Source organism: Protopterus annectens, chromosome 7.part0, assembly GCF_019279795.1.
Source record: "Protopterus annectens isolate FY-2018-M chromosome 7.part0, PAN1.0, whole genome shotgun sequence".
Lineage (NCBI taxonomy): Eukaryota > Metazoa > Chordata > Ceratodontiformes > Protopteridae > Protopterus > Protopterus annectens.
In genome coordinates this window covers 153,425,247-153,438,226 of record NC_056739.1, presented here as the reverse complement: position 1 = coordinate 153,438,226, position 12,980 = coordinate 153,425,247, and the positions used below count along the sequence as shown (strand labels likewise).

General features: G+C 41.3%; 1 protein-coding gene across 3 annotated transcripts in view; it reads right to left on the bottom strand.

The window, feature by feature from the left end:
- The window catches only part of CACNA1S (calcium voltage-gated channel subunit alpha1 S), a 3,469,037-nt gene that overhangs the window by 1,873,366 nt on the left and 1,582,691 nt on the right, over positions 1-12,980 (bottom strand). For all 3 annotated transcript variants that reach the window (XM_044076603.1, XM_044076604.1, XM_044076605.1), the window contains one exon: positions 9,117-9,176. In XM_044076603.1, the coding sequence (XP_043932538.1) occupies positions 9,117-9,176 (60 nt within the window). The remainder of the gene's footprint in view (positions 1-9,116; positions 9,177-12,980) is intronic.

Here is a 12,980-nt window from a genome sequence, read left to right as displayed (position 1 = left end):
TCCGCTAATGATTGGCAGTTGATTTTTACATGCCGAGTTCCCAGCCCTGATGCACAACGTTCAACGAAGGTACGCCCATTCACGCATGTCTCCACGCAGCAGACGCTCTAGCTGAGAGTCGAACCAGTCAGTGTCTTACTGTGAGGCGACAACGCTACCGCAGCACCACCACCGCAAATAAAACCTTTATAGATAAAGACAAAAATCAAATAGTACTGAATTATATCATGAAGTATCATTTGCAAATAACAAAGCTACAGGCGACACATTAGAACAGAAATGAGTAAGTGAATTTGACATTAAAAGGATATAAGAATGGAGATTCAGCAGAAGATTAGGCACAAAGGAAAATCAAAGTAATAATACTAACTATGGGAGGGGTTCCAAGAGTTACAGAAGATGAAAAAAAAGGCAATAGTGGTACATTTATGGCAGTCATATATTTATATTCCCTATAAAATTACTATTACAAAGCTTAGGAGAATTCTGGAAGAAACTAATAAGCTTTCAGAAGGAAATATTATTTATGGGTAGGTACTGAAACCTGATTTGTAGTAATGAGGATGCATCAACAGGGCCTAGAATGAAAACTATAACAAATAAAGGACAGGTTTCTGAAGAAATATATGAGAATATTTTTTATGGGCAATGTTCTCCAGTTCAATTCTCGGCTGGGGTTCCTTCTGTGCGGAGTGTGCATGTCCTTCCTGTAGTCACGTGGTTTTCCTCCCGGGTGTCTGGTTTCTTCCCACACTCCAAAGACATACAGTAGGTGGACTGGACACACTAAATTGGCCACAGGTGAGAGTGTGTGCATGAGTGAGTGGTGCAAATGAACTACTGCGGCAGGGCTAGCCACCCGGTGGTGTAAACCTTGGCTCAAGATGGCTGTCACTACAGAAGTGACACCCCCAACCCCATGTGTAAAATGGGAAAAAGGGTTGAGGATGGATGGATGGATTTGGTAGGGCAGATGTGAAGTCAGTAGCAGGAACTCAAACAGAATTTACATATTATTCCATATGATACAAAAACTCAGCTAGACTGGATAGAACAAATGTTTCACAGGAACATGTATATTTAATTAAAAGTTTTGAGCCCAATTAAAAGCTTTGAGTCCCATCCATTAACTATATCAGATCATGCTCATATAAAAACCAAGATACAGATTTGGGGTATAAATGTGAAACTGAGACACGTTCCTTTTCTAATATATTTTAAGAAGAGAAAACTTTAATGAATGGGTAGTGGATTTTGATTGAAAAGTTATCAAAGAAGACAGAAAATACTTCAGAAGGAATGATCAATGAATGAGATGAAATGAAAAGGGAGTTTAAAACAGGGGAAAAACAAGACAGGGATACGGGAAAGAAGTAATCAATTATTTAGAAAGGTTGACAAATGTGACAATATTGCAGAAGGGAATATAAAAGAATAGCAAGAGCAACTGCACAGTGTTAAAGGGGAAATAAAGGAATATATGGATTACACACATGGCTATAAAAAATTGCTGTAAGGCAACTCATTTTTGATAAGGACTCTAGATTGCAGGAACTTTTAGCACAGCAATTTAGGGAACAGAAAGTGAAAGAGTTGTAGCCAAACTTAAAGAGCATATTAAAAGAAACATAGATCCTTTAGAGGAATATTTTAGAAATGTTGTGAGCATTTGTATAAAGCAAAGGAATGTAGAAACCAAAAAAGGCAAAGAGAAGACTAATTATCACAACATTAGAGGAAGACATGACTCAACAATCAATAGCTAAGACACAAGAAATGAGATAAACACAGTGATGCATAATCATTCAACAGAGAAGTCTGTAGGCAGAAATACAGCTAGGTCATCCAGTGTTTTGTGCAGTTCCCTGATCTGGTGCCCCATTTAACTCAAGGTTGAAGATAAAAAAAAAATCTGCTGCTCTGAAACTGTGAGAAGCTGTACGCTACAAATGTAACAAGCAGCTTGCTATTAAGTCACCACCAAAGTGAGAGCTTCAGCCATGACTGCACATAGACTTCTTTGAAGCAGTCACCAAAGCCATAGACGAGGGTAAGGTAACCGGTTCACACAGCCTATCTAGATCTCCCCATAGCTTTTGACACCATCCCCCACTCTGGAATTATAGATAAACTCACTAAACTAGGTATAAATTCCTATGTCACAAGATGGATTGCCAACTTGCTCCCTGACAGAATCCACACTGTGAAAGTAGCAGACTCCAAATCCGACTTCAGACCAGTGACAAGTGGAGTACCACAGGGTTCAGTCCTGGGTCCTCTCCTGTTTGGTATCTACTTTTCTGAAGTACAGGCTAACACAGAAGGTCTTTGGCTAACGAAATTCACAGATGACTGCAAACTAGGAGCCATAACTGAAACTCCTAATGATGTGGACATTCTACAAAAGGGCCTCAATGAGACAGATGTCTGGTGTCAAAGCCATGGCCTCAAGCTCAATGCCAAAAAGTGCACTGTCATCCCCTTTGGTAAAAACTCTGTACCCGTGTGCTACTACAAAGGTGGTAGTCTACTTAACACTGAAAGTGTGATAAGAGACCTTGGGACACAGGTGGACAGTAGTCTATCCTTTGATAATCAGATCGCCACAGTAGTCAGGAAATCCTTCTATGTGGCACACCTCATCACAAAAGGTTTCTCTTCCAGGAAAAAAGAGGTCATTGTTCCCCTCTACTCATCACTCATTAGACCCATTATAGAGTACACTGCCCCCGTTTGGTATGTACCTCACAAGACATCTACAACAACTGGAAAGGCCACAGAAATACCTCACAAAGAGGATTACCGGCCTCAAACAGATGCCCTACGGAGACTGTCTCAAAAAACTCCAGCTTTACTCTGTCGCATATCGCCTACTCAGAGGCGATCTCTGCCTAACATACAAAGCTATATCAAACCCAGAGCTGCTGGAAATGCTCCATGTAAAGAAATCCCAATCCCTCTGAGCTACACGCTCTAGGGACCTAAACCTTGTCACCATAATAAACAGAACATGCTGGCGGGATAGATTCCTGTCTCAGAGACCTCCCATACTCTGGAACAAACTACCTATCTATATCAAACAAAGCTCCTCATTAGCACTCTTCAAGAAAAAATCTTGATGATTGGATGGAAGATATGAAATTCACCCCGGGGATCACTTCTGTGGCTCTGTTTGACAGGGGCACAGGAAAATAATTTTCTTGGGTGGCAAAAGCCAGGGCACCATTTGGCTAGGCTTATATAGGCCCTAGGGCCAATAGCCTAGTACCTACCTATGAACCTATGAACCTATTTGAGCTGTAATCAGGCTATGAATTGTTTAGACATAGTAAGACCTTACTGGATTTACTGCTACTGGCTGCCAAAACAAAGTTACAAAAAAAAAGAAAACAAAATTTAAACCACCTGTAACTGAAATACTGAAAATTGTAAAGGAGATATAACTGAAGATGGGATCCTTAAAAAAGGTAAAAGCAAATTACATAGAAGTAAATGGAATCTGTGGGAAGAATACATAACAATAATAATAATCATAATAATAACAATAATCAGGGGGGGGGAGGTTTAAGGGAAGGAACTGCACAGTTTATGTAATGTCAGTGAATGATAATTGTTAAAGAGGTAACATATACTGCATGAACAAATGTCACTATGCTTTGTTTTCATTTTATAATAATGTATGTGTATCTGTCACTGTTTAGTTGTGATTTAATAAAGATATTTATAAATAAAAACTAGAAAATAAAAATGAAACTCAAACTACCTGGAATTGAAATAGTGACTATTGTAAAGGAGATAAAAAACTGGAAGTGGAATCCTTAGGAAAAAGGAAGAAGAACATTATATAAACGTAAATGGAATCTGTGAAAGAATACATGCAGAATAATGTTCAGGAGGAGGAATGAGGTCTGAGGGAATGAACTAAGGAACTGAACAGTTTAGTGTTGGAGTGAGTGGTAACTGATGAAAAGGAAATGTGTATACTCAGTGAAAAAATATTACTACGGTTTGTTTTCTTTTATATTAATGCCTGTTTTCACTGTTTAGGTGTGATTTAATAAAGATGTATATAATTAATGAGTTATCTGGAGGGAAGGCAAACATCTGACAGCATAAATAGAACAATGATGACAGAGAGAGAAGTAGAGTGTGAGGAAAATAGTGCTGCTATTGCTGGGTCTTGATGCTGAGAAAGCCTTCAGTACAGCTAGATGGGATTTTATAAGTAGGGTAACGGTAGCATTTGTGTTCTCTGATAGAATAAAAGAGTGAATATGAAGTGTTGCAGACAAGAATTAATGTGAGAAGTTCATCTCTGAGAATCTGTGTTTGAACAGAGGGTAGGCAGGGATGCCATCTTTCCCTTCCTTTACTTGCTTTATATTTACTGAAATTAACAAAGAAAAAAAGGGAGTCACAAATTCAAGGCTATAACTGATATCCATCCACAACCCCTTTTTCCTATTTTTGTACATGGAGTCGGGGTGTCACTTCTACAGTGGTAATCATCTAGAGCCAAGGTTTACACTGTCAGCTGGCTAGCCCTTCTGCAGTAACTCTTCTATACAACACACACAGACACATACACAGACATACACACACGCACACATACTCACACACACACACACACACACACACACACGCACACACACACACACACAGACACACACACACACACACACACACACACACACACACACACACACACACACACACACACACACACAGACACTCACACCTATGGCCAATTTAGAGTATCCAATCCATCTGTGGAACATTATGAGACAATTTCAAGTCCTTTTGTGATATAACATAAGATAAAACAAAGTTACATAGTAGTAAACTATGTACTTGAGCAAAAATGGGTTGAGAAACATACATGAAGTATCTAGGTTTATGGACTGAAAAACAATCTGTTAATGAAGTTAAAAATGTTGGAAGAAAATGTAATGTTAAAGGCTCCAAAAAAGCAATTACTAGAAAATGGAAATCAAAATCTATTCCTAACTTAAAGAAAGTTGTGGATATTGTAAAGGAGATAAATGATGGTGGGATCTTAAGAAACATAAAGGAGCGAATTTCATAGAAATAATTGAATAACTGGAATTTGTGGAAACAATGCATGTACAATAATGTCAGGAGGAGGGAGAGTGAGGTTCAAGGGAAGGCAGGAACTGACCATTTTATGTAATATTTGAGTGAATGGAAATTGTTAAAAAGAAAATATATGTATACTGCATTGCAGCAACAAAAGGTGTTACTACAGTTTGTTTTATTTTCCAATGACGTAGATAAACTGTTCATAGGTTCATAGGTTTATACTAGGCTATCTGCCCTAAGGCATTTATAAGCCTAGCCCAAAGTTCTGTGGCTTACGCCACCCCTTATATGAAAAAATACTGTACCCATTAGTTTGTTGTGCCTCTGTCCAGCAGTGACACAGAGATGATTCCCGGGGTAAACCTACGATCTCCCATCCACAGGTCAAGATTTCTCTTGAACAGAGCCAGCGAGGTGCTCTGCCTCACATGGACCGGGATTTTATTCCACAGCATAGGGAGTCTCTGAGTGATAAATCTATCCCTCCAGCACGTCCTGTTTATATCCGTGCTAAGGTTTAAGTCGCTTGCTCTAGTGGTTTTGGTGGATTTGGATTTTTTGAGGTGGAGCATGTCCATTAATTCCGGGTTGGATATGACCTTGTATGTCAGGCACGTCACCTCTGAGCAGACAGTATGCGACTGAATAGAGCTGGAGTTTCTTCAATCTGGCAGCATATGGCAGATTTTGGAGTCCCTTTATCCTTTTGGTGAGGAACTTTTGTGGTCTCTCCAATTGCTGCAGATGTCGGGTGAGATACATCCCGAATGGGGCATTGTACTCGATCATTGGTCTGATAAGTGAAGAGTACAGGGGAACAATGACCTCACTAGATCTGGATGTGAATCCCTTCATGATCAGGTGGGCAATGTAGAAGGTCTTTCTAACCACTTTAGCAACGTGAGTGTCAAAAGAAAGGCCACTGTCAACCTGGGTCCCCAGGTCCCTGATAACCTCTTCTGTGCTTAGTGGATTGCCACCTATATGGTAGCTTGGGGTTACCTTGTTTTTCCCGAAGGGTATGACTATACATTTTATGGCGTTTAACTTCAGGCCATGGCTCTGGCACCAGCTATCTGTTTCCGTGAGTCCCTTCTGAAGGATATCCGTGTCCGATGCACTTTCAACTATGGCGCCCAGTTTGCAGTCGTCTGCAAACTTTGTCAGCCAAAGTCCTCCCATGTTGGCTTGTACTTCTGAGAAGTAGATACCGAACAATAGGGGGGCCAAGGACCGAGCCCTGTGGGACACCACTTGTGACCGGCTTGGAGTCTGACATAGCGCCAGCAACTCTAACCCTGTGGGTTCTGTCCTTAAGCCAGTTTGCAACCCATCTTGTGACATATGGGTTTACATTTAAGCTGGTAAGTTTTTCTACAATACCCGAGTGGGGTATTGTGTCGAAAGCCTTTGCAAGGTCAAGGTAGGCTGTATGGACTGCCTTTCCCTCATCAATGGCCTTGGTGACTGTTTCAAAGAAGTCGATCAAGTTCAAAAGGCATGATCTGCCCTTGACGAAGCCAAACTGGGTCGGGTCCAGTGTCTGCAAGTCCCCTATATCTTTGTTTATGAGCTCCATTATGATCCTTTCCATAGCTTTGCAGACTAGACTTGTTAAGCTTATGGGGCGGTAATTACCAGGGTCCGTAGAGGCACCGCCTTTGTGGAGTGGGACCACAGTTGCCGTCACGCCACTCCTTGGGCACGTATCCTGTGGTAAGGCTGAGATTAAACAGCTGCCTTATGTGCGGGTTTAATTCCTCATTTAGCTCATTATAGCACACAGCCGGGGACACCATCCAGTCCCATTGATGCTGTGTTTTTAGCTTTAGAGAGAGCAGCTTTCACCTGCGCATTTGAGATGTCTGGGAGGCTACACTCCGCTGGGATAGTTATCTCTCCTTTAGGGGAGGGGGGTGAAGTTTGCACTGAACCTGTCTGCCAGTATGTTGGCAATGTCTGTGGGTTCAGTGATTTTTGTATTATTTTGGACTAATTCTGAGCATATCTGGGAGTTTCCACCCAGGTTCCTAACATAGATGAAAAAGGCCTTATGATTGTCCTTTGAATCCATGGCAATTTTTCTCTCAAAATTAGCCTTAGTTGATTTTATGAGTGCTCGTATTTTTTTACTAATAATGATCAGGGGTGACTTCCCTTTTATGGATTTTGTTCTATCATGTAATAGCTTTCTCCTCTTATTGTAAAGTTTGTTAATGGCTGGGGTCCACCAGACTGGACGTTTGCCCTTTGTGGAAAGAGTCTTGGTTTTATTTGGGATTGCCTGATCCATGCAGTCCTGGAGGTGTTCATAGAAGGCATTTGTAAGGGCTTCAGCAGCTTGGGTTGTGGTTTCCACTGGCTCAGGGGCCTTGAAGGATACCACACCAGTCTTGAGTAGTGTGAAGTTTGCTTTAGAGAAGTTCTTCACTGTGGTCTTTTGGTTGGGGGGGGGGCGGGATGTGGATTTCCAGTGAGATTAGTTTATGATCAGATCTCACCAATGAGGGATATACTTGCGGTGTGGAGCATTTTGTCCCCATGTTTGTGATAATGAGATCTAGTATATTTTCTCCTCTCGTGGGAACAGTGACTAGCTGTTCCATGGCATTTGAATTTATGAACTCCAGGAACCGTTGGGCTAGAAAGTTAGGGCTTGAGTAATGTTCCCAGTCTATATTTGGGTAGTTGAAGTCACCCAATATGATGGTGTTTGGAGATACATTTATTCCCTCCAGTGTCTTCAGGAAGGCTGTGTGGGGTTCCTGAGTTTGAGAGGGTGGCCTGTAGCATGCTACAATTTGTAGAGCAGTTTTGCCTATGGTTAGTTGCACCTGGATGGTTTCCGAGCTTATGCGTTGCCACCAACCTGGAGGTGTGGGTATCCTTTATGAATATGGATACACCCCCTCCTTTTGTGGTGTGGTCCGGGTTTTGGGGCCGGAACGCATGATATGAGGTAAAACCTAATAGTGGCGGGGTGCTCTCAGGAGCCTTGAACCAGGTTTCAGTTACAGCACAGACATCGATGTTCTCCATACTGAGAAGGGCCTCAACTGTGTGCATTTTGAGATTTAGACTTCTGGCATTGAGCAGCATTACCCTCAGTTTCTTCCCATTTTTGTTTTCTAGGGTGGTAGGTTTAGAATTTGAGCCTTGCCTAAAAAAGGCACTATGGGGGTGGCAAGAGCCTTAGCCAATATCCAGAATCCCAGGGATGACAGGTGCAAGCCGTCCCTTGCAAAGCAGCGTGGCTTGTCAAGCATGTCATGTTACACTTTAAAATGTGACAATTTAAGAGAGCTGTTAAAAAAAGTGTTTTCTAGCTGCTTTGCAGTCTGTTCTCAATAAACTTCTACAGATGGAGAGTGCCAAAAGCATAAGGACCTTTTTAAGGAAAGTTCTAATGCCAGAAGTGTCATGGGATGGCAAGTTCATTGCCTGGCACAACTTAAGCCACTCTAACAGGAGAAATGGGAAACAGCTACCCACTGTTGTAAATTCAAAATTCAGACAAATTCTGACTAGTCAGGAGACTAGTGACCAGCATTTGAGGCAAGCTGTGCACATGCTTAGTAAATAATAATAATAATAATAATAATAATAATAATAATAATAATAAAATAATAATAATAACAATAATAATAATAATAATAATAATAATAATAATAATAATAATAATAACAGCAACAATAACAACAATAATAATAATAATAGCAATCATAATAATAACAATAATAATAGCGTAATAATAATAATAATAATAACAACAACAACAAAACAATAATAATAATAATAATAATAATAATAAAACAATCAAATCCAAACAAGAATATCTGTCACAATCTCACTCATTTCCTTTCTATAATAATAAACCTACTTCATTAAGCACGGTCGGTGTGGGATATATGAGTGAAACTTGCTACAGCCTATGAAACTATGACTAACAGATGTACTACATGTAAACCATAAACGTGCATTTCAGAGCACAACACACTAAGAAAGAAAGGACTCACCTTCAGTACTATTTCTGCAGTGAAGACAGATGTGAATACAATGTCAAAATAAGCCAGGACCTGTGAAGAAAATCAAAACAGGTAAAAGTAAATCCTCAACTTGAATTATTTCATTGCTCTGTAATACCTGACACTGACTTACAAATTAACAACTTCATCTCCACTTCTCAGAAAACTCACTAGTTCTTTTAGCTTTCAGGTACTATTACATTTTTCATTTCTCATAATTTGTACTACTTTGGGAAAATGTGTGTTAAATGTTGGCTTTTCTAAACGGCACATGCCAGTTTTGCCCATGTTGAGTTATTCATTCACTGCTTTAGAAAAGTAGGCGACATGATGCACTTGGTATACAAAAGACATCCAGTGCAATCATAATAACCATACAGGCCTGTTCTTAGAAACAAACAAGACAGGTGTGAAAAAGAAGTTATGTTCTCACCATAACGTTCCATGTTTGTAGTCCATCTCACCCTTCATTCTTACACATGGGTTCAGAGCCGATCCTATGCTCCGACTCGGCCGATTACAAAGCTCAAAGTCTCTTAGTTGTCTCATGGCAAGGTAGGTATCCCATAGTGAAATAGTAAAATCCCCCAGATCTTGTTTGCTGCTAACTATAAAGGAGATAGTAAAGATTATCCAGAAAGAACAACAATAGTGAAAGGTCTCCACCCTACCAAAGGCAACACTATCCTGTCTCCAGATCCTTCCAGGACGGGGGTAGGTAGGTGGGTGGGTTCATAAGATGGAAGGGCGAGATGGACTACAAACATAGAACATTACGGTGAGTACATAACTTCTTTATGTTCTGTCGTCCTATCTCTCCTTTATTCTTACATATGGGACATAGGTTCATAGGTTCATAGGTTCATACTAGGCTATCTGCCCGAGGGCATTTACAAGCCTAGCCCATAGTTTTGTGGCTTACGCCACCCCTTTAGTATGGGGAACTATACCCATTATTTTGCTGTGCCTCTGTTGAGCAGTGACACTGAGGTAATCCCTGGGGTATATCTGCGATCTCCCATCCATTGGTCAAGATTTCTCTTGAACAAGGCCATTTATTCCACAGCATAGGGAGTCTTTGGGTGATGAATCTATGTTTAAGTCTCCCCTTGTGGCTCTGACGGATCTAGATTTTTGAGGTGAAGCATATTCATCAAATCTGGGTTTGACATGGCCTTGTACGTTAGGCAAAAGGTCACCTCTGAGCAGCGTAAGCCACTGAATAGAGCTGGAGTTCTTTCAGTCGGGCAGCATAGGACAGATGTTTGAGACCCTTTATCCTTTTGGTGAGGAACTTTGTGGCCTCCAGCTGCTGCAAGTGTCGAGTCAGATACATTGGGCATTGTACTCAATCATTGGTCTGATGAGTGATGAGTAGGAGACTATGACCTCCTTGATCTAGATGAGAATCCCTTCATGATAAGGTGGGCAATGTAGAAGGTCTTCCTAACTACTTTAGCTACATGGGTGTCGAATGACAGACTACTATCAACCTGGGTCCCCAGGTCCCTGATAACTTCTTCTGTACTCAGTGGATTGCCACCTATTTGGTAGCTTTTTTGGCATTTAACTTTAGGCCATGGCTCTGGCACCAGTTATCCGCTTCTGTGAGACCCTTCTGAAGGATATCTGTGTCAGATGTGTTTGCAGTCATCTGCAAACTTTGTCAGCCATAACCCTCCTGTGTTTGCTTGTACGGACTGAGCCCTGTGGTACACCACTTGTGACAGGCTTTGAGTCTGACATGGCCAGCAACTCTGACCCTGTGGGTTCTGTCACTCAGCCAGTTTGCAACCCATCTTGTGATGTATGGGTTAACATTTAAGCTGATGAGTTTTCAATGATACCCGAGTGGGGTATTGTATCAAAGGGATCGAGGTAGGCTGTATGGACTGCCTTTCCTCATCAATGGCTTTGGTGACTGTTTCAAAAAGTCAACCAAGTTTAGAAGGCATGATCTGCCTTTGACAAAGCCAAACTGGGATGGATCCAAAGTCTGCAAATTCCCTATGTCTTTATTTATGAGGTCCATTATGATCCTCTCCATGGCTTTGCAGATAGGGACCACAGTTGCAGTGCGCACTCCTCCTGGGTATATCCAGAGGTAAGACTATGATTAAACAGCTGTCCTAGCTGTGGGTTTAATTGTCCCATGGATGCTGTGTTTTTGCTTTGGAGAGCAGTTCTCACTTGGGCGTTGGAGATGTTTGGGGGCTGCAATTGCACTGAACCTGTCAGCCAGTATGTTGGCAATGTCTGTAGGATCAGTAATCTTCACATCATTTTGAACTAGTTCTGAGCATATCTGGGAGTTTCCTCCCAGGTTTCAAGAAGGCCTTATGATTGTCTTTTGAGTCTTTAGCTATTTTTCTCTCAAAATTTGCTTTGGATGATTTTATGAGAGCTCTTAGTTTTACTTATAGTGATCAAGTAGCTTCCTCCTTTTGTTGTAGAGTTTGTTTATGGCTGGGGTCCACCAGAGTGGACAGTGTCCCTAGCACCTTTTTCTTGGGTGGCTCACGGGAATATACTCCTGAGACCGTGGAACCAAAGGAGGCTCTGCCCCTGCAGGTCAAATCCAGTTTGTAATGAGTAACAAAGGTATGAGGAGAAGCCCAAGTTGCTGCTGCACAAATACTGTCAACTGGAACTCTGGCTTGAAAGGCAGCAGATGTTGACAGGGATCTTGTGGAATGAGCCTTAATCTTGAATGGGAGGATCTTTCCATTGGAGGAGTAAATAAAGGAAATACAGCTGGAAATCCAATTAGTCACTTTAGAGACTGGCAGACCTATTCTAGACTCAGAAAAGGACACAAACGATTGATCTGATATTCCAATTTCCTTAGTCCTATGAAGGTAGAACTACGAACGATTGATCTGATATTCCAATTTCCTTAGTCCTATGAAGGTAGAACCATAACTGCTTGTGAACATCAAGTTGATGAAATTTATATTCTGCAGTGATGGAATGATTAGGGAAAAAATACAGGCAGTTCAATAGTTTGGTTCAAATTAGTCTGAGAGCAAACTTTAGGGATTAATGAAGGATTTGTATGAAGGGAAACCCTGTTTTTGTGGAAAATCAAATAAGGAGGCTTGATTGACAGTGCTTGTAATTCTGATACCCATCTAGCTGATGTGATAGCTACTAGAAACAAAGTCTTCCAGGACAGAAACTTCAACTGACACGAATGTGCGGGCTCAAAAGGAGGGAAGTTAGTTTGGACAGAACGAAATATAGATCCCAGGGAGGTATGGGTTCCTGAAAAGGGAGGTCTCAGCAAAGAACTGCCTTTAAGGAAGGTTTTACATAATCTGTGGGACATCAGACTGTGCTCATGTTGTCCCAAATGAAAATTTGATATTGCTGCCAGTTGGACCTTAATTGTGGCTGGAGCTGATCCCTGATGGAAAAGTTCAGACAAAACATCTAAGACCACAGGGATGGATGCTGTGTAAGGATCCACATTGTTTTCTTTTCCCAGATAGAAAATCTTCTCCATTTGCTAGTGTATAACTTTCTAGTGGAAGGTTTGTGCTAAGATGTAAGGATATAGGGTCACAGCAGGTGAAAATTCATGAAGCCTGACTAGGGATGGAAGTGGAGCAGCCACGCTGTCAAGTTGAGGGTGTGGAGGCAGAGGAGAAGGAAGCCTGACGTGTGTCAAGAGGTCTGGAACTGGGTCCAGAGTCCATGGATCGTCTAGGAGATGAGGCCTTAGAAAGGGGAACCAAATCTGATGAGGCCAGCAATGAGTGATCAGAATCATTTTGCTTCCCAAGAACTTTGCTTTCCGGATCACTTTGGATATGAGCGGAAAGGGAGGGAAAGCATAAAGGAGTCCCAGGGGCC